The sequence below is a fragment of the Rhinatrema bivittatum genome, chromosome 8 (assembly GCF_901001135.1).
Source record: "Rhinatrema bivittatum chromosome 8, aRhiBiv1.1, whole genome shotgun sequence".
Classification (NCBI taxonomy): Eukaryota; Metazoa; Chordata; class Amphibia; order Gymnophiona; family Rhinatrematidae; genus Rhinatrema; species Rhinatrema bivittatum.
The window spans coordinates 83,307,739-83,330,198 of record NC_042622.1 but is presented as its reverse complement, the minus strand read 5'-3'; the positions used below and the strand labels follow the sequence as shown (position 1 = coordinate 83,330,198).

Below are 22,460 nucleotides of genomic sequence, written 5' to 3'. Positions count from 1 at the left end.
GGGAGGGCCTCTAGACCCCAAGGATAGTTTATTATTTGGACTGGGGGGGGGTGAAGAGATGGGGGCTAATAGGGGGCAGTGCTTGGAAGGGAGTGGGGTTCATAAAGCTGCAGGGGCACTTTTTTTTGAAAAGGGGAGGGGTTGAGAAGGGATTGGGCTATTGCTATAAGTTTTGCCTTATACATTTTTGGACTTTTGGGAGGCTAGAGCTGCCTCAGAAGGTGGTGGGGGGAGGGAGTGTTTCCAAAGACCCCTGAGACGATTTGAGAGCTTTGGGAGTTTGGGTAGATTTGGACTATCTGGCCCTTTAACGTGATGGCAGCCCCATACCACAGCACGATTTTTTGTTGCGAGATAGTGTCACAATATAAAATCGTGCCATGATATTGCTGCGGTGTTTTGTTGGGGAGGGGCTTGATATTGTGGGGATACCTCACCGTGATATTTGGCCCCTACCATGACAAACTATTTCGGCTTAGTAATTTGTCCTATTAGCCAGCTAAATTAATATTTAGTCAGCTAACGTCTGAGTTAGCCTGCTGAATGCTTCTTTTTTTTTTTTTTAATTTTTTATTTATCATCTTTTAACAATTATACAAAACAAAACTTTTGCATTGGAAATACAAGGAATCTCAATATAAGGATTAGTCATGAAGTAATTAAACAAGGAAGTCATAAACCCTCTTAACCCAGAGAGTTTTATAATACTTCTTACTTAAATTCCTCTATTACATAGGAAAATATGGAGAGAAAGGAAACATTATAGAGGAGTATATTAAGGAAACAAGAAAATACTTTAGCTCCTGGTTTCTACCCCAATCTAGTTCTCCCTTTATAGTTCACTAGGAAGTCTTCTCCCATTCAAAAAGACCCGTAGTTGATCAGGTAAAAAGAATATGTGAGTATTCCTGGCCAGTTTAATGATGCACTTACAAGGATAGCACAGCATAAAACTGGCTCCTAGTGCTAAGGTCTCAGGTCTCATTTGTAAAAAAAGCCTTCCTACGCTGCTGCGTAGGTTTAGCAAGATCCGGATACACACGTACTAGACCACCACAGTATACTTCATTTAAATTTTTAAAATAATTTTTCATAATCTTTGAAACACTAGCTTCATCAAAAAAGGAAACAAAAAGTATAGCCCTATCCACAATTTCAATGGTAGAGTTTTCTAAATATTCGGTTAGGTTTTAGGAGCGGCAGTAGCCACAGAGGCATTCAAACACTGCACGGAGCGGCAGAAGCCACAGAGGCATTCACGGAGCGGGATGCCAGTGGCCAGTAGTTGGTGTTCCACCTTCACGGAGCGGAAGGATGGAGGGCTGCTATTTTCAAAAAAAAAAATAAAAAAATAAAACAAAACAAAAAAATAAAAACAGGGGTGGGTAAGAGTATGGGGCAAGGGGGTGGCCTGCTTGTTACAGCGGTTGCTACCCCTAATTGAGCTGGATGTCACTTGGATGCAGATACAGAGCTGCTCTCTAAATTGGGTGGAGGGGAATTAGGGCTGGAGGGAGAGAGAAAAAGGGAAAAAAATGGATAAAGTGCGTAGCTTGCTGGGCAGACTTGATGGGCCGTTTGGTCTTCTTCTGCCGTCATTTCTATGTTTCTATGTTTATGTTTCTATGAAAGTCCAACCTTTGAACATTAGAAACAGCTGGATCTGGGTTATTCCTTTTAGGTAGAAAAAATAATTTCTTTACAGGAGGAATCTCTTCTTGAGGTATCTTTAAAGTCTCTATTGCATATTTCTTAAAAGTTAACAAAGGGATTTCCCCCATTACAATAGGAAAATTTATTAATCTTATATTTAGATGCCTCATAAAGTTTTCTATTGATTCCAATCTCCTCGACATATAAGTCCTTTCAGAAATCATAGTGGCATTTATGCTATGGATATTTCTTATTTCCTCATTAGTTTTCTTGATTGCTTCCTCATGTTCCATAAATTTCTGCTGGTTGTCCCGCTCTTGTGTCACAAATCTTGTAGAAAACTCATCAAACTTTAGGGCCTGATTGTCTAGTTTATCCGACATCCTCACCATAAAGTCCCAGATAGTATCGAGGGTTACCACCGTTGGTTTAACAAATTGCAATTGGGGGGATCTCCTTACCCCAAATCCTGCAGACTCGCTGCCTTCACCCGATGTTAGTGGGATTTCAGCTGCTTCCTGCCCCTTTCCTCCTTGGGAAGCAGCCGTTTGGGGTCTCGGTTCTCCTCCCGACGAACCGGCAGCTTCTGGGCCACCCAGCCAAGTGCTCCGGATGATGTCATCGACATGAGCCTCGGCTCCTCCGTCGTCGGTGCGTGGCAAAGCTTCCAACGGTGTTTTCGGAGCGGGAGGGCTCAACGAAAGCTCCCCAGGGGAGTAAGGCTCTCCTCTCGCCTGCTCACCAGCGGGGGTTGAAGCCCTCAAACGGGTGAAGAAGAGGCGAACTTGGATATCAATCGTTGCCCTGAAGCAAGATCCGGGTCGGGTGGGTATACCCGGACTTTACCTTTTCTCTTGTGAGGCATTTTTTTGAGGTAACTAGCAAAAGCAGTCAAAAAATCTTGAGAAACACGGAGCTAATGGAGTTACATCCTCTCAGGACGCCATCTTGATTTCTCTCTCCACTGAATGCTTCTTAATATGAACTGCTAGGTGCTAAATTATAGGGTCATTTAATGCACCTGATTGTTTGGAGAGGAAGTAGAGATAGAGAGAGAGAGAGAGCACCTATGGGGAGGCCTTCACAGTATTCAACTATTTATATCTCTATAGGAGGGCCAGCTAATAGCTCAAGGTGAGGTGTTGGTGGTAGTTTACGGTATAGGGGCCAGTTTTACATGCAGAGTGAGATGTACGAACAGCGCAGTACACCTCAGTGAAGATTTGACGTCATTTGGAGTGAGGAAAGTCTCACAAAATTTAAATTTCTACTGTTTTTTCTTACCCTAGCTTGATAGTACCCTGTTATAGAGTCCATCAAGCTAGGACAAGAGAACATTGTAGAAATATCATCCTTGTGAGACTCTCACTCGCTCTCCCTCTCCCCCCAATAGTAATAGCTATCTGTTTTGGGTAGTTTGCGAGCTGCGAAATAGAAGTATAACAGGGTGCAAAAACTTTATCGCACTCCACGATACTACGTATGCGAAGCGCAATGTTAGTGCGTGGTGTGGTAATTCCAAAATTACCATAAACAGGCCCCTTTTTCTTACTGCGGGCGTTATCCATGCATTATTATAGAATTTTGATGAATCTAGGGGTTAGGAAGTTAGGTGCCTAAATCAGCGCTTTTGAAAACTGACTAGACTGAGTTCTTAGGTTTAAGCACTTATTTCACTAGACACATAGGGCCCAATATTCAAAGTGCATTCAGCGCTATTTAGTTGGATTAGCAGGACTTGTGCAGCTAAGTATCAGGCACTAAATATGCGCCTACGTTCAGCGGCTACCGTTTAGCCCTATAAGTCCCTTGTATGGCTAAAAGTCTCACAGAAAAAGTAGGCATGTACTGGGCGGTTCGGGGCGGAGTGAATTAGCTGTATAACTTATATGGCTAACTACAAATATTTGAAGTTAGCCGCATAAGTATATATGTAAGTTATGACGCAGGTCTAAACTTAGCTGGGTAGACATCTCTGGCTAAGTGTGCCACTGAATATACATTGCAATTTAGCCAGATAAGTTCTAACCAGCTAAGTTACTTCACGGCCAGCTTTGAATATATACCCCCTAAATTTAAAATTCCTAAAAAATGGGTGGCTACAGGAGTGGTATTAAGATAGGAGAAAAATGTTAGATATCTTAAACTTTGCAAATAAATGGCAAATCGAAATCCATAAATTTAAGGAATCTTGAGCCAAAAATTTAGGATTCTATATTTTCCTTAAAATTTTCCTCAATTTAGGTGAAGCTCCTGAATTGAAAATTAAATGGAATTTTTTTGTTTTCACACAGACTAGCAGTGGCCTCAGTGTGTATTCTTCCAGCTATCAGGATATCATAAGCACTTGTATAGCTCAGATGTAATTGTCCAGAAGAAAGTGTGATATAGAAATAAACTTATAACAGCAAAGGCAGTTTTGAAAAGGGGGCATCTATAGAAATAGTGGGGGTTTCTCCTTCCCCTCCCTCTACTCTTCCTCCCAGGGTTATCGGAGAGCAGGCGACCTGGATCCCCTCTCCCATGGTCATCCTCTCACCTGAGGCAGCAACAACTGCTTGCAGAAAATTCAACATGAGACTGGCAAACTCTCATGCATTGACAAAACTCTGTGACAGCCTTGCCCTCTCCTTTCACACAGTTTTCCTGTTGCTATGAAAACCTATGCGAGGGGTGGGGCATTGCTGGGCCTGTCAGCATGAGAGCTATCAAGCCCCATGCTGAATTTTCTGCAAGGATTTGCTGTTCTTGTGGGAAAGTGGCCGCTCTGCAGGTCCAGATTGCAATGACAACACTCCAATGTATATGAAAATTTAGCACTGGAGGTAGTTTCTTACATTGCCTGTACCTAAATCCAAGCTGTATAGCAGTTATCATTGCTTCTAAACCAAATGACACACAGTATGAGCACTGAAAAACTACCAAATCTCATGCAGTGTGAGATTGCCAGCAGAGTCTCGCATTGAGAGGCCGATGTAATAAGACCCATGGTGAAATCGGCGCTAGTTGTCTGCATGTATTTTTTTTTGCGCATGCGGCAAAAGCAGGCACCTTCTTGGGATGCAATAAAGAACACATATGCAAATGAGATGCACACACATGACCCTAGGTAATAAACCACGCAGAAACCCATGCTGAAAACCACATTAATGCGGTGACCTGTGAGTGATTCTTAGGGTGAAAGCCTTCCCTTTTTATAAAACAGTGAAGTTAGTGGTCCAGGAGTGGAACTGAAGGTGGATAGAGCAATGTGTAACCTATTCATGTTTGGTGTCTGACCACATGACAGCTATACCGGCACATGCCAACAGACCTCCAGAAAAAGTGAAGATAATTCATGATTACCCAGAGTAAAAGCAAGTTTGCTTACCGTAAACGGTGTTTCCATAGATAGCAGGATGAATTAGCCATGCTGCCATGGGATCTGTCAATCAGGTCCGGGAGGCGGAGCTTTACAAAGCAGAGATTAGCTTTTAGCTCTCTGCGGCTGCACATGTGTTCCCGCGCAGGAAAGTAACAGATTCTCCTCAATCTGTGATTAAGCTGTAGTTTGGAAAGACGGTGACTGCCAGGAAGGAGGGTGGGTCAGCATGGCTAATTCATCCTGCTATCTACGGAAACTACGGTAAGCAAACTTGCTTTATCCCGTCGATAGCAGGGCTGAATTAGCCATGCTGTCATGGGGGTCCCAAGCTCCCGATCACATTGTTTATGGTATATATGTTTGTACATGATCATGAACAGTTAGGCATTCACCGTGTCGAAGAGGATAGAGATTGCAGTATTGCGTGCCCTATCTTCGCATCAGTGGCTGCTTGTTAATCAAGGCAGTAGTGCGATGTGAAGGTATGGAGCTATGACCATGTAGCTGCCTTACAAATGTCAATGGGTTGTACATGTTTAAGGTGTGCCAAAGAGGCCGCCACTGCTCTAACTTGATGAGCTTTGGGAACAGAATGTAGCTGTAGGTTCTGTTTGTCGTAGCAGAACTTGATGCACTGTGCTATCCAGCTGGAGATAGTGTGTTTAGCCACCGGTATTCCAGGTGCTTTCGGGTCGAAAGAGACAAAGAGTTGAGAAACACGGGAGTCCGAGTTTGTTCTTTCTTTGTAGTATGCTAAAGCCCTTTTGCAGTCTAGCGTATGCAGTAATTTTTCCCTGTCATTTGCATGAGGTTTAGGGAAAAAGATGTGCAGTTCTATGGTCTGATTGAGATGGAATTGAGAAACCACTTTTGGTAGAAAGGATGGGTGAGTTCAGAGAACCACCTTCTGGTGTTGAAACTGTAAATACGGAGCATAATGGACCAAGGCCTGTAATTCACTGACTCGTCGTGCTGATGTTATTGCCACGAGGAATACCACCTTCCATGTGAGGTATTTAATGTGCACCGAGTCCATGGGTTCAAACAGGAAAAGCATGAGCTGTTCAAGAACTATGTTGAGGTTCCATGGAACTGGAGGCTTAGAGATCGGAGGGCGAAGGTGAGTTAACCCCTTGATGAAACGAGATAGTAAGGGGTGATCGGAAATAGGAATATTGTTAAGTGGTCTGTGATATGCCCTTATGCCACTGAGATGGACCCTGATGGATGAGGTTGCCAGACCAGCTGTGTACATTGTATGTAGATAATCAATGAGTAACTCAGGTGAACAGTCTAAACGTGGTACACCGTTAGAAATGCACCAGGTAGAGTAGTGTTTCCATTTATAGCTATAGTTTTTCCTTGTTGAGAGTTTCTTGGATTCTAACAAAATGGATTGTGCCGAAGTGGAAACTCCCTGTTCAGAGCCTCTCAATCTCCATGCTGTCAAATGAAGAGATGAGTGTAGTGGGTGTAGAAGCGTTCCTTGATCTTGGAAGAGAAGATCTGGGCGATTTGGTAATCGAATGGGGTCCGTGATGGACAGTCGGAGAAGGAAACTGTACCATGGTTGCCTTGGCCAGGCTGGAGCTATGAGTATCAGTTGAGCCTTGTCTATAATGCACTTTTGAATTGTTCTTGTTATGAGTGGTATGGGAGGAAAGGCATATAGGAGGCCTGTTGTCCACGGCATGAGGAAGGCATCCTGGGCGATCCTGAATTGACTTGGTCGTATCGAGCAGAATTTGGGAACCTGAACTTTGATCTCTGTTGCAAAGAGTTCTATTGCGGGCATCCCCGATTGCATGAAGATGCTTTGGGCTATCTCCGAATTGAGTGTCCATTCGTGAGGATGAAAGATGCGACTTAGACTGTCAGCCCTTGTATTTGCTACTCCTGGTAGATAAATTGCTTGCAGATGTATGCAATGTTGGTGAGCATGTTTGAAGATTGTCAGGGTCTCCTTGCAAAGGGGCCATGAACCGGACCCTCCTTGCTTGTTGATATAAAACATTGCCACTTGATTGTGTAGATCATGATTCTGCGGCCCTTTAAGTGATCTTGAAACACTTGTAACGCATTTCGAATTGCTCTGAGCTCTAATAGATTTATCTGCAGGGACTGCTCGAAGATTGTCCATAACCCTTGGGCTTCGTAAATCTCGAGATGTGCTCCCCATCCTTTGTGAGACGCATCTGAGGTTAGGATTGCGTTGTGAGGAGGAGGACTGAATACTGCTCTTTTGGACAGGGTGGAGTGTAGGAGCCACCATGTTATGTCCTGTTTCATTTCAGAAGTCAACGATAGCTTCTGTGTCAACGGTTGTGAGTGTTGTTTCCATTGGCGTTTTAGTCCCCATTGCAGGCGTCTCATGTGTAGCCTGGTGTTGGGCACTGTGAAGATAGCCGCCGCCAAGTGACCGAGGACTACCAAAATTTGTCTTGCCATCGGCCTTTGAGTGTTGTTCAACGAATAGAGAAGTTGACGGAGGTGTGTTATTCTTTCTGTTGGGAGATATGCCCGGTTGCGAATAGTGTCCATGCCTGCTCCTATGAACTGTAGTCGTTGTGTTGGTTGGAGATGTGATTTCTGAAAATTGATCACTAGCCCCAATTCCTGTAAGCACTGTATCACCCGTCGGAGGTGATCGAGTAAGATCTCCGGGGTCGAGGCTATTATTAGCCAATTGCCCAGATATGGAAAGATGGTCATACCCTGTTGTCTGAGATGAGCCACCACAACAACCATGCATTTGGTGAAAACCCTGGGTGCAGCCGATAGTCCAAAGGGAAGAACCTTGTACTGGTAGTGTTGATGGCCGTAGCGAAAGCATAGGTAACGCCAAGAGGATGGATGGATTGGAATATGTGTGTACGAATCCTTCAGATCGATGAAGCACATCCAGTCATTGGGTTGAATCAAAGGTAAGATGGATTTCAGCAATACCATCTTGAATTTCTCTTTGGTCAGAAATTTGTTCAATTCCCGTAGATCTAATATGGGGTGAAGTCCACCTGACTTTTTGGGTATGATGAAGTTGTTATGCTCCTGCCCACAAGAAGCGTGGGCAGGCTCTTACCTTTCTCACAGACAGCCAGTCTGGCTGCTGACGCTGTTGCTTGCTTTCTCCCTGAATCAGCTGGGGCTCCTCGCAGCTGTTCCCATGCGGCCGGCTTCTCTGTTCCTGCCTTCCCCCGACGTGCTGCTGCGATCCCGGGACCTCCAGTCAGCAGGCCGTCTCTGCCGGTGCCTGCACAGCCCGGGTCCTTGCCTAGCTGGGAAGCCGTCCCTGCCAGTGCCTGCAGCCTGCTACAGCTCTCTACTTCTGCCTGCAGTCTTACCTCTCCTCCTGGGGCTGTCTTCACAGCATGGAGCCGTTCCTGCAGTCAGCCCTTCTCCTGCTTCAGTTCTTACAGCTCTCTGTTCTCTCTGCCGGTGCCTGCAGCCAGCCTTACCTCTCTCTGCTTTTTCCTGCTTCAGTCCTTGCAGCTGGGAGCTGCTCCACTGACCTGCCTTCACCCAGCTCCAGCCCAGGGCTGCTCCACTGCTTCCCTGGCCTTCCACGTGGCTGAGGATGCCACCAGCTTCCAGCTCTTCTCTCCAGCTCCCTAGGGCGCGGGCGCACGCCTCTCTGCTCTTCTTCTAGGGCCAGCCAGGTGTGGCCCCCTACTGACCCCTCCCTGGGCGTTGTCCACCTCAGCCCTACTAAAGGGCTCAGCTTTCAGTCTGTCTTTGCCTTCGCAAGGAGTTGGTCACTCCTGAGATCCTTCGCTCCAGGAAGTTGTCCGTGTTCCAGCACTTCTGCAAGGTCCTGTGTTTCGTGTTACCTGTCGGAGCTCCTCGTCCAGTCCTGATGTCTGCCTGCCGTTCCAGTCCCAAGGTCTGTCTCTTGATCCAGTCCTGATGTTCCTGCTGTTCCTGATGTCCATGTTCCAGCCCTGAGGTGTGTCTCCTGTTCCAGTATCTGTGTTCCAGTCCTGATGTTCCTGCTGTTCCAGATATCCTTGTTCCTGATCCTGATGCTTTAACCTGCCTTGTGCTGCCAGGAGTGCAGCGTATCCTTGCCTTGTGCTGCCAGGAGTGCAGCGAACCTGCTTCCTCTTTCCTGTGCTCTCCCGCTCTCTGCGTGGTCCGCGACCAGCCTTCCAGGGCTGAGTAGGGCGCGCATGAGGCAGGGTGGTCCGCGACTCAGTCCCGCGGGTGGTCTGAGTAGGGCGCCCTGAGGGACGGTGCCCATGTCTTCCTTCAGCCCTCGTTCCTGATTCCACCTCTGTGCATCCAGTCCTGAGTCCATGCCTGTGCCTGTCCACGTCTATGCATCCTACACCTCATTCCTGAGTCCACGTCTTTGCCTGAGTCCACTTCTAAGGATCCTGCATCTATGCCTGAGTCTACGTCTATGGATCCTGCACCTCGTTCCTGAGTCCACGTCTATGCCTGAGTCTACGTCGTTCCTGAGTCTCGTCTGAATCCATGTTCCAGTCTTCGCTGCCCTAGCCTCCATCTGGCCTGCCGCTTTGTGCCGTACCCTGCGGCAGGTCCGAAAGGGCTAGGAACGGTCGGAGGACTGTTCACAAGACCAACATTGCGTTGTTGGGTCTTCCGAAGCGTGCAGGTCCGGAGGAGGGCCTGTCTTCTAGTCTTCACTCCAGCTTGCCTCCGTCCAGCCCATGCTCGGGCATGTCTCGCCTCCCGCAGCACCTCTCCAGACCCCTCTGGCGTCGAGCCGCGGCCCAAGGGCACACACATCTCCCAGGAGTGGGATCGCTCTCCTAGCGCTCCACAACAGAAGTATGGGGAATAGAACCCTGTTTTTTTGGGGGGGGGGTTTTCGGTAAAATTCATCGAATGGCCTGCTGTTTGCGAAGCAAAGCAATCTCCTTCCCCAGTTGTGGTTGGAAGCTTTGACTCTTCAGAGTGGAAAAGTGAGGTAGTATGGGTTTTGTGGTAAATTAGAGTTGATAGCCATGTCGTACTATTTCTAAAACCCATTGATCAGTTGTTATTTTCTCCCAGGCTGCCAGGCAAGAATGAATTCTGCCAGGTGGTGCTTGATGTAGTGGTGGTGGCTGATTTATTAAAAAGACGGCGTTGATTCTACTGCAGCAGCCGGTTGTTGTGTTTGCTGTCTCTGGTTACGTGGTTTACCCCTACATTGAGTCGTGTTGTTTTGTTGCGGCGGAGGACGCTGGTAAGATGGATACATCTGTGTACGAAAAGATTGATAAGACCTGTAAGGCCTATGATTATAGGATTGTCTACGTGTAGATCCCACATAACGACTCGTGGTCGAGTAGTGAGATTGTGATGTTAAGGATTGGACTGCTAGAGCTTCCTCCTTTAATTTCCCAACTGTTTCTTGAAACCGTTCCCCGAACAAGTTGTTTCCTGTACACGGGAGGTTCATCAGTTTCTCGTGTAAATCTTCTCTTATCGTACTAGAGCATAACCATGCCATCCTATAGGCTGCTATGGCTGTCGCAGATGCCCTAGAAGATGTTTCAAATGCCTCATATATCGATCGCAGAAGGTGTCGAGAACACTCTTCCATATCATGAAGAGGCGGTGGTATCTGATCAGCTGTTGAGGAAAGCATACCTTTTGTGGCTTGTATGCACTCATATAGGTATTGTACCATATAGAATTGATGATGCATAATGCGGGCATTCAACATTGAGTTGTGATACATCTTCCTGCCAAAGTCATCTAAACACTGGTTGTCTTTGCCCGGTGGATACGAGGCATGCGATTTTGCTTTTTTGAATCTTTGCATTGCCGACTCTATCACAATTGAAGCATGTGGTAATTGTGGTATAGAGTAAGGCGATGTTTTTCACATACGAAATTTAATATCCGTTTTCTTGGAAACCGCTGATAGAGAATAAGGCATTTCCCACGATTTCTGTAAGACAGAATGTAATAAGTCATGTGTTGGGAGAGATGCTGGTTCTCCCGGAGCATCGAAAATCTTTAGGAGACCAAAGGTTTCTGACCTAGGGTCTGTCTCCTTTTGGACCTCGAGATGTAGTATTGTGCCCAATTTTTCTAAAAACTTTGGGTATGTCAGGTCCTCTGGAGGAGAATATGGTTCCTGTGGTTGTTCTTGTGGATCCGATGGGAATCCAGTAGATGACAATGGGGATGTTTGTGGAGATAGAGAATCTATAGGGGTATCTTGCTGTTGAATTGGTGAAATTGGTCGTTTCGTCATTGGGGATGCCGGAGGCTCCACCGACGGTTCTCTAGAGGTATGTGTATTGTGCTCTGGAGAACTCACAGATAGTTTGTTAGACATCTTAAAAGATGATTGAAGAGTTTCATAAAACCCTGCCAATGATTGGGATAATTGAAGAAATGCCTCTTTTGTTTGAGGAGGCATTGCTGCACGACCAGATTGTGTTGGTAGTTCACCTGTTTTAGGTGGTACTGTAGAAATTTTAGTGGAAGTAGCTGGTACGTTATACCTGTTTCTTATTGTATCTTCTATGGTCTTAACAGAATTATCTGAGGACGAAGATGCAGCAGAGGAAGTTATTTGTATTAATTGTCTACGAGGTAAGGAATCTACACTTCGTGGGTGAGATGACCCAGAAGTGGAAGGGCTCACTGCCCATGTATCTCTCGTCTTCGCAGCTTTTTGTTGTGAGCGACGTGACCGTCTATGGCGATGGTATGAAGATGATCCTGTATGGGTTCCATCTCCCGACAGTGATCGTCTGATTCGTCTTGACTTCACCTCTGTAGAATTAGAATCTGAGGAGGTGGAATGAGGTACATCTGGAGACTGATGTCTTTGTTTTACCCCATGTGGTATTGAATGATATATTTGTTTGGACTTTTGTAGTCCACTATGTGTCAATCTGTGTGTTGTCGAGTGCGCCAATGTTTTCGGCGCCATGTGCGCCGCTGTTTTTTGTAAGTTGTGCGCATATTCCGACTTGTGAGCAGAAGTTTCGGTGCCGTGCTCTCTTCAGGCGGCTCCGGCGCCGTACGCGCTGAAGTCTTCGGCGCCATATGCACATATGGTTCCTGCGTTGGGCGCGCCGGTGTCTTGTGCGCCGATGTTGATTTGGGCGCAGAAGTATTATGCGCCAATGGTGATTTGGGCGCAGAAGGTCCTTCAGGCGCATAAGTCGTCGGTGCCAGAGATTTAGGCGCCGTTGATTCTTGCGCCAATCGCCGAGGCTCTTTCGGTCCTCTCTGATCCGAAGGCCTATGTTGGCTCCGTAAGTCCTTACCTCCAAGCCTGGAGGGGTGAGGATCCCACAACGATGCTCTTTTTTGTGACAGAGTCGCCATCAACGAGGGACCCGGTGAAGAATGAGCCTCCGATGGCTCAGAAAACGTGAAAAGTTCAAACATTTTGTAGGCCCGTTGTTTTTGGGCTCTTGGGGACATTCGAGCACAAAAATCACAGTTTTGTAAGTGATGCTCTGGTCCCAGGCATCGGTAACATCGGTCATGGCCATCCGTGACCGACATTACCTTGCTGCAGGCACAGGATTTAAACCCTGGCTTTTTTGACATTTCAATAAAATAAGAAGTGCTGAGGAGAAGTCAGCCCCGCGTGCGATCCTGCTCGTGGAAAAAACAGACTGAGGAGAATCTGTTACTTTCCTGCGCGGGAACACATGCGCAGCTGCAGAGAGCTAAAATCTAATCTCTGCTTTGTAAAGCTCCGCCTCCCGGACCTGATTGACAGATCCCATGACAGCATGGCTAATTCAGCCCTGCTATCGACGGGAAAACACGATCTCAGACGAATGCTTTAAAGTAACTGCTGCCCTGACCCAGGCGCTAAAATCTCCGCATTCAAAAACCTGCACGGATTGATGCATGGCTCCCTGCATAGCCCTTGAATAGTTAATTGCCTTATTTGCAATTACCTGCGCTAAACTAGCTGTGTGTTTTAAAGCGGGATTATGGTGCGTGTTTTTCCTGCTCTGAACACTTATTACAGACCCGCATAAGGCTAATGTGGGAAAAACGCTCACAAAAATGCATGCAAGTATGCACAAATACCAGCGGTAGCTTTAGCGCTGTTTATTACATCGGCTTCAAGGTGAGTTTCTTGCACAGGTCAAACAAGTCAGTGAATCCAAGGCTTTATTTGTATAGTGAGGTCTGTAATTGTGCAACACTGATATTGGTTTTCCTCCCTTTTTGCATCTATGAGACTGGAGTTACAGAGCTTGTCCTTTTGAAAAGTTCTAACTAATATCCTTCTTAACTGTTTCAGTAAAGGTAATATTCAGAGTTTAGTGACCTGTTATTGAATGTTATTAATAGCTAAGTTTAAATTTACTGAGTTCTCATATGCAGCAGTACTTGATAACTTCCCCTGGGTTTTTCTCTTTTTTCTACACAGAGTAAAAGAAAGTTTGAACGGGACTGTAAAGAGGCTGACAGAGCGCAGCAGTATTTTGAAAAAATGGATGCGGATTTCAATGTCACAAAAGCAGATGTTGAAAAAGTAAGCTAACAAGAGTTTGAGGGTTTTTTCAGTTACTCCTGCATGATTCTTGTCACTTATTTGTTTATTTATTTATTTTATTTAAAGTTTTTCTTTACTGACATTCATCAGGGATATCATGCCGGTTTACATGGAACAGGGGAAACAAGAATATAATCAGTTACAAAAACTTAGACCAGATATCCACCTTAAACAAAAGCAGCACAGGAAAAATATTCATACAGCAACACCCATGGCATATTTTTTATCCAAAGTCTGAGAAATTAATTTTTGATCAGAGTATGGCTGAGTTATAAAGACAGCTATGATAAGCATATGACTAGGTGACCATTCTAAAGAATCTTTCCAAAGTGCACACTGGTTGCTTGTGTTGAATCGGCAAGACTTTTTCTTTGGCTTTGCATGTCTGCCCTGCTCCCTACAATACATGGTAGTTATGTTCAAATAGAGATTATTTAGTTTGTAATTGTATCATGAGATGTGCAAGATGTTTTTGCTTATTTCTCTTTGTGCTATATGTTTGGCATTACTTTCTTATGCACCACAAATAATTATTTGAATATCAAATTTTTCTCCTTTACTAAAGCATCTTAGGGGTCTTGAACAGTAGAAGAGTGTTAGCTTGCCATTTGTACAAGAATAAAGTGGTATTTTCTTGACTTGTCTTTTACTGAGAAAGCCCTGAGTCATCAGGCTGCATGTGGCTGGGACTGCCTTTGCTCTGAAAGCTCTCACAAATCTAATGGATTGTAGTCTGCCAGTAATTACTGAGAATGCTGTACTTACTAAGAACATGTCTAGCCACTTTGTGTGGCACTGAATGGCAGCCGTGTACTGAACCAGCTGGAAAGATTCCCATTCCTAAACTGGGAGTGCAGTAATTTGAACTCTTCAAGCACAGCCAAGGCAGCAACATTTTAGTAACATAGTAATTGTCAGCTGATAAAGACCTCTTGGCCTATCCAGTTTCCCCAGTTAGAATACATACATATCAATCTGTCTTTACTTTCCTGGAAGTACAAATTTGAAAGTATTCATTTAGATTTCAAAGTCTCTTAACTTCCTTTTTCTGCAATAGCAAATACGATTGAGAAGATGAAAACTACTATTACACATAGATTAGGCTTGGTTTTATATGTTTTTAAATGTAAATAAACTACCACACATTTCTCAGATTTGTGGTGGTCTGAGTGTGCTGGGTTCAAATATTGTATATTTTGATAGATGTAAATTACAAATATTCAGCTATTTATGTATTTATTTAGATTTATTTATTTGGAATAATCATGGGAAAATTATTTTTTTTAATTTTTGGGTGGAGGATATACTAAGAAATCAGAGCATACTTACAGAAGCTTTCTGAGTCCTTGTATCTTGCTCCAGTATTCAAATCCAGTTTAAAAACTCAGCTTTTTGAAATTGCTTTCAAATCCTAAGTACTTCTCTTTGTAGCTCCTCTTCTGGTGGTGAGCCTGGAAGGGATGGTACACACAGGGTCCTGGGTTTAAATCCTCTCTGTCCCACAGCCCCAGGGGTTGGGTTCTTTCTGATGGGAGGGAATACTCCTCTAAGGCCCAAGGCGCTGGGGTGACTTTCTTTTTCTGTCCTGGGGAGGTCTCTCTTACTGCAGGTAGGAAGGGTGTGAGTGCCAAGAAAATACTATGGACTCTCAAGACGGGTGTCCAAACAAAACTTTACTGCAGAAGTTCTTCAAACCAACTTTGTGGCACTAGTTCTTGGTGCAGCCAATTGTTATTACTGTTCTCCAAATTTCCTTTATCTTTGTGTCTCTTAACACATGGACCAGGAAAAACCCTCGAAGACATGGAAAAGCAGTCTTTCCTAGAAGGACAGGGGTATCCTAGGTGTGGGCAGAAATCTTCTTCCAAAATACTGGAAGATAAAACAGGGCTTCACAATGTACAACTTCCGGTTTTATCTGTTCTCCCTAGAGTGAAGATGTTGGATGGAGGCAGGGGCGGATTCCCGCTGACGACTGGCCTGGGGATTCGCCACCCCGGCCGGCCCCGGAGATACCACGTGGTCTGCTGAGCACGGCTCTGTCACAGCCACGCTTGGCAGACCACGTGACTAGAGCGACTGGCCCACCGGGGGATGCCCAATACCCTGATAGGCCAATCCGCCCCTGGATGGGGGTCTACCAAATTGTCCAGCAAGGTCTTACAGTCCTCTCTTTCCAGATCACACACAGGATCTTTCGGATGAAAGGTCTAGAAAGCAGGGAACAATCAGATCTTCCAATTATTTCCTCTCTAGAGCAGGAAGGGAGGCATCAGAAACTTTCTCCCAGATCCACAAAACAAAGTCTTTACTCAGATGTCCAAAAATTGGAGCTTTCTTGCAGTGGAGTCACAACTGGCCATCAACCATGTATTGTGATTTAGAGAGGGCAGAGTCTTCCCTATCCTGGCAATCCCAGAGAGGGACTTACAGACATGAGGCCTGGCTCTTGGAATAGGCCAAAACTACAAACAATAAAAAGCTCCTTCTGCTTCTAAACTCCTCAACAGAATATTGCCACTACCACACTGATTTATGATGCAATCTGCTTTTATACAAGCAAGGGTGGGACTAACCACTCCAACAGCCTCAGTGGAAGTGCTGTTCTGAAAATGGCACACTTCTCCTTCGGTTGCTTAAATCTTATTCTTTGCTCAAAGGTTTGGAATTAGGGACATTTAGTGGTGATCCCAAAGGGTCCGCATCTATAATACACTTATTACAGATTCTTGTTTATCAGGTATGTTTGTCTTCACTAGATTGTGTTGCGCGCCCCGTCCACACTCGGCCCGCACACAGGCCTGCTCACCTTTCAAACTCCACTGCAGGTCCCGGGTCGGCCTCCCCGGCAGTGGCTGCTAGCTCCTCCAGGCCTCGGTGTCACGCGGCGGTCACTGGGCCTTCCTCAGCACACCAGGCTTCACAGCGGGGCTCGGCGTCCTCCGTGGCATCGTCCCCGCCCCTAGGTGTGCGCGCGCAGACCGCCCAGTCTCTTATAGGGCCAGGGGTGGGTCCTAGCTCCGCAGCGCACCCTGATTGAATGTCCTACTAAAGGACGTGCCTGCCTGCACTTCCTTGCCTTGGCAATCGAGTCGACACCGTGTGTGTACTGAGTTTGCCTCAGTGTCTCATAGCCTGTTCCAGTCTTGTTCCAGCATCCTCGTGTTCCAGCCTTGTTCAAGCATCCTTGTGTTCCAGTGTCCTCGTGTTCCAGTGTCTGTCTGTTCCTGTGTTCCCCCAGGTAGTACCTCTTGGACTGACTCTCTGGTACTGACCTTTGCCTGTCTCCTTGACCACGCTGATCGCTGCCCATATTCTGACCTTTGCCTGCCTCCTTGACCATGTCTGACTTCTGGAACCTGACCCCTGCTTTGGCTGACTACTCTCAGACTGATCCTTGGAACTTGACCTCTGCTTTGGCTGACCGCTCGCGGACTGATCTTTGGAACTCGATCTCGGCTATCCTTGACCACGTCTCATTGATTCTGGCCCTGCTCCTAGCCTTGTCATCGCAGACACTGTACTGGCCTTCCTTGATCCCTCAGGCCTCCAGTCAAGACATCGAGGCCTGAGGGATCAAGGAGCCCACGGTCCCCACGGGCTTCCAGTGGTGACGCTCCAGCTAGCCTCTGTCTCCTCCTGTGCTCCACCATCTGGTGGCAGGTGCTTCCTGGGTACGACCAGGGAGCCGTTCTCCACTGCTCCAGGACAAGGGTCCACCTCCAAGCACAACAGGTTGCCAAGGCCATGGACTCGGCAGAGTCTCCCGCCTCCCGGGCCCTACCAGGGTTGGCCGCAACCGTCCAGGAGCATTGACGTGCTTTGAATTCATTAGCCTCTTTGGTTGAAGAGCTCCGTTTCCAGCTGCGTGATACAGCTCTGGCCAATCCCGTGGGCCGGTTGGCTTCCTTGCTACCCAGAGCAACATTGGCTCTCCCAGCACTTCCTCGATTCAACCGGGATCCACGCCTCTGTCGAGGCTTCCTCAATCAGTGCTTCATGCAATTTGCACTGTAACCCTCCTTGTTCCTAAAGGAGACCACGAAAGTGACCTTCATCCTTTCCCGCCTAGAAGGAAAGGCTCTCACAGGGGCTTCTCCGTTGTGGGAACGATCCAATCCCATGCTCTCCCAGCTGTCTGAGTTTGTCACAGTCTTCAAGCAGACCTTCGGAGACCCGGGCCGCCAAGCGATAGCCAGTCATAACCTTCACCACTTTCGTCAAGGGTCAAAAACCCTCTCCGAGAACACGGTGGAATTCGGGACCCTGGCTACTGAGCTCAGGAGGCAAGAGGAATTTCTGCAAGCCATCTTCCTAGATGGTCTCTCCAGCGCTCTCAAAGATGAACTTGCATTCTGTGAGACTCCCACGTCTCTAGAGGACCTGATTTCCCTCACCGGGAAGATCGACCACTGACTCCAGCAGCGGCGCCTAGATGTAAAGTCCTCGAGATCTCCTACGCCATGCTCCACGCGTGCCAGAATTCCTCCATCCAAGGCTTCCTTGGTACCATCACTGCCTGCTGAAGAACCTTGCAGGTTAACCATGGGCGACTGTCTTCGATTGAACGTCTTCGTCGGAGAAAGGAAGGTCTCTGCCTTTACTGTGGTGCCTCCGGACATCTTCGGCAGTCATGCCCGGTTCGACCGGGAAACTGCAACACCTGAGCCTGGCGGGGGTCCCGAGCTTGGGTGCTACTGTCACCGGCGCCCAACTTCTACTTCCAGTCTCCCTTGGCATCATGTCTCACTCCTTCACCACCACTGCCCTTGTCGACACAGGGGCAAGTGGCAGCTTCATCATGGATGACATCGTCAAGCTCCTGGAAGACTGGAAAATTGGGCATCCAAATGGCAGATGAAATTTAATGTGGATAAGTGCAAGGTGATGCATATAGGGAAAAATAACCCATGCTATAATTACACAATGTTGGGTTTCATATTAGGTGCTACAACCCAAGAAAGAGATCTAGGTGTTATAGTGGATAACACATTGAAATCGTCGGTACAGTGTGCTGCGGCAGTCAAAAAAGCAAACAGAATGTTGGGAATTATTAGAAAGGGAATGGTGAATAAAACGGAAAATGTCATAATGCCTCTGTATCGCTCCATGGTGAGACCGCACCTTGAATACTGTGCACAATTCTGGTCGACGCATCTCAAAAAAGATATAATTGCGATGGAGAAGGTACAGAGAAGGGCTACCAAAATGATAAGGGGAATGGAACAACTCCCCTATGAGGAAAGACTAAAGAGGTTAGGACTTTTCAGCTTGGAGAAGAGACGACTGAGGGGGGATATGATAGAGGTATTTAAAATCTTGAGAGGTCTAGAACGGGTAGATGTGAATTGGTTATTTACTCTTTCGGATAGTAGAAAGACTAGGGGGCACTCCATGAAGTTAGCATGGGGCACATTTAAAACTAATCGGAGAAAGTTCTTTTTTACTCAACGCACAATTAAACTCTGGAATTTGTTGCCAGAGGATGTGGTTAGTGCAGTTAGTATAGCTGTGTTTAAAAAAGGATTGGATAAGTTCTTGGAGGAGAAGTCCATTACCTGCTATTAAGTTCACTTAGAGAATAGCCACTGCCATTAGCAATGGTAACATGGAATAGACTTAGTTTTTGGGTACTTGCCAGGTTCTTATGGCCTGGATTGGCCACTGTTGGAAACAGGATGCTGGGCTTGATGGACCCTTGGCCTGACCCAGTATGGCATTTTCTTATGTTCTTATGTTCTTATGAACATCCCTCTACTGCCACTGGAGGTGAGCCGCCGCATTGCATCCATCCAAGGAGAACACCTTCCAGGACTCATTACCCGCCGAACAGTGGCCATCTGCCTTACCGTGGGCACTCTCCACGAGGAGGAGATGTCCTTCTATGTGCTGAAATGCTCAACAATCCCTGTCATTCTGGGGCTGCCCTGGCTCCAGGTCCACGGACCTCAGTTCAATTGGCATTCCCTGCAGTTGGTGCAATGGGGCCCCAAATGCCAGAAGACCTGTCTACGACAAGTATCCCCTGTGATAACTGTCATGAAGAGCACCACTTTTACTGGGTTGCCCACCCAGTATGCTGAGATGAGGATGTCTTCTCGAAACAGAAGTTGGACATGTTACCTCCACTGTGCAAATTGAATTGCCCCATTGAACTTCTGCCAGGCACGACGCCTCCTAAGGGCAGAACTTACCCATTGTCTCACCCAGAGACCCTCACCATGTCTGAGTATATTAAAGAGAACCTAGAAAAGGGGTTTATCAGACCCTCTAACTCTCCCGCTGGAGCGGGATTTTTCTTCGTCAAGAAAAGGACGGAGGACTACGTCCTTGTATTGATTATAGAGGGCTTAACGCCATTACCCGAAAAGACCGATACCCGTTACCCCTCATCAGCGAGCTATTTGATCACCTCCAAGGGGCTCGGATCTTCACCAAGTTGGATCTGAGGGGTGCGTACAATTTGGTACGTATCCAACCAGAAGATATCTGGAAAACAGCATTTAACACCAGGGATGGTCACTACGAGTACATCGTGATGCCCTTCGTCCTATGTAACACCCCTGCTGTCTTTCAACGTCTCATGAATGAAATCCTCCGAGATCTCCTATATTCCTTTGTAGTCGTATACCTGAACGACATCCTGATCTTCTCAAAAGATCTAGAATCACATCGTGATCATGTCAAGACCGTACTTCAACGCCTAAGAGAGAACCAACTCTACGCCAAACTGGAAAAATGCATCTTCGAGCAAAACCGCCTGCCCTTCCTAGGGAATATCATCTCCGACAAAGGATTCTCCATGGATCCAGAAAAACTTCAAGGTATCTGAGACTGGCCCCAGCCAGTCGGCCTCCGTGCTTTGCAACGCTTCCTTGGCTTTACGAACTATTATAGAAGCATTATTGCTAATTACTCTACTCTAGCTGCTCCGCTCACCGCCATGACAAAGAAAGGGTCTAACACCCGTGTAAGGACTCCTAAAGCACAAGCTGCCTTTCATACGCTAAAAGAAGCATTCTGCTCTGGCCCTTGCCTTCAACATCCGGACCCCAGACGCCCATTTGTCGTAGAAGTCAACGCATCAGCTATTGGAGCTGGGACAGTGTTAAGTCAATTTTCTCCCAAGGGTACATTGATACCATGCTCGTTTTATTCACACAAATTCTCGCCTACTGAACAGAATTATACAGTCTGAGATCGGGAACCTCTAGCGATCAAACTGGCCCTTCAAGAGTGGCGCCCTTAGTTGGAAGGAGCACAACACAAATTCACCATTTTCACTGATCATAAGAATCTTGAACACCTCAAAGAAGCACAACTCCTGAATCCAAGGCAAGCTTGATGGGCACTGTTCTTCGAGAGATTTAATTTTGAACTGCGCTATCGACCGGCCTCGAAAAACCTCCGCGCAGATGCGTTCTCCAGATCCTTTGAGCCTGAAGATATCCCTGATGTCCCAAGACATATCATTGACCCTGCCTGTGTATCCCTCGCATGGTCCCTGCTGGAAAGACTGTCGTTCCACGCAGATTACATGAGCGTGTTCTCAAATGGACCTATGACTCTAAGTTAGCCGGACATCCGGGGCGTACCAGAACCCTCGGGATGTTGTGGAGATTCTACTGGTGGCCCAGTATGGTACAAGATTCCCGTAACTATGTAGATTCATGCCCCGTCTGTGCTCAACAGAAACCCCCTACAGAGCGACCATGGGGCCTCCACCAATCGCTTCCAGCTCCTACCGAACCTTGGTCAAATATATCCACGGATTTTATCACAGACCTTTCACCGTCACAGAACAATACCGTGATCTGGGTTATCATTGACCATTTTTCTAAAATGGGTCACTTCATCCCCCTGCAAAGTCTTCCGTCGGCCCCAGAATTGGTGAAACTATTTCTAAAACACGTCTTTCGCCTCCATGGTCTTCCAAAAGAGATTATCTCAGACCGAGAACCACAGTTCGCTGCAAGGTACTGGCGCTTTTTATGTAAAAGAATTCAACATCACCTTGAATTTTACATCGGCCTATCACCCCCAGGCCAATGGCCAAGCAGAAAGGACCAATTGGACCCTGAAGACCTTCCTCCACTCATACGTAAATGACCAACAGGACAACTGGTCTGACCTGCTGCCTTGGGCAGAACTGTCGCATAATACCCACGTTGCTGCTGCCACTGATGTATCACCATTTTCCGTGGTGTTTGGTCGACAAACACGCTTACCGCTACCAGTACCCTTCTCTGTTCCCTCGCCAGCTGCCCAGTTCACGGCCTACACCATTTGTCAGGTGTGGAGCCAAGTCAAGTAATGCCTCAATCAGGCTGCCGAATGTTCCAAACGGACTTCAGATGCCCACAGACGGCCTACTCCACTCTTCCGTCCTGGCCAGAAAATGTGGCTAAGCACTCGTCATATAAGACTGCGACTCCCTTCACACCGTCTGGCACCGAAGTTCATCGGCCCATTCCCAGTCCTATGGAGAGTGGGAGCAGTGTCCTATCAATTGCAACTGCCACGTGCCATGTGCATTCATAACACTTTCCATGTTTCCCTGTTGAAGCCACTAGACCTATCCTGGCCTTCTCGGAGAGATCCATCGCCACCCCGGATCTCCACAGAACCTGATACAACTCTCCAGGTAAGAGAAGTCCTTGACGTCCGTCGGCATCGAGGCAGATGGGAACACCTCTTATTCTGGGAGGGTTATGGAGCCGAGGAGAACTTGTGGGAACCTTCCCACAATATTCTTGACAAGGACCTCCTTAGAACCTTCCACAGGGCTCACCCTGAAAAACCTCGCCCGCGTAGAGGGAGGCCTAGAAGGGGGGGGGGGGGGGGTACTGCTGCGCGCCCATCCGCACTCAGCCCGCGCACGGGCTTGCTCACCTTTCAAACTCCACTGCAGGTATCGGGTCGGCCTCCCCGGCAGCGGCTGCTAGCTCC

General features: G+C 47.0%; 1 protein-coding gene across 14 annotated transcripts in view; it reads left to right on the top strand.

Moving 5' to 3' along the window:
- FNBP1 (formin binding protein 1) overlaps positions 1–22,460 on the top strand; it is a 547,949-nt gene that overhangs the window by 242,639 nt on the left and 282,850 nt on the right. For all 14 annotated transcript variants that reach the window (XM_029614281.1, XM_029614291.1, XM_029614288.1 and 11 more), the window contains one exon: positions 13,386–13,490. In XM_029614281.1, the coding sequence (XP_029470141.1) occupies positions 13,386–13,490 (105 nt within the window). The remainder of the gene's footprint in view (positions 1–13,385; positions 13,491–22,460) is intronic.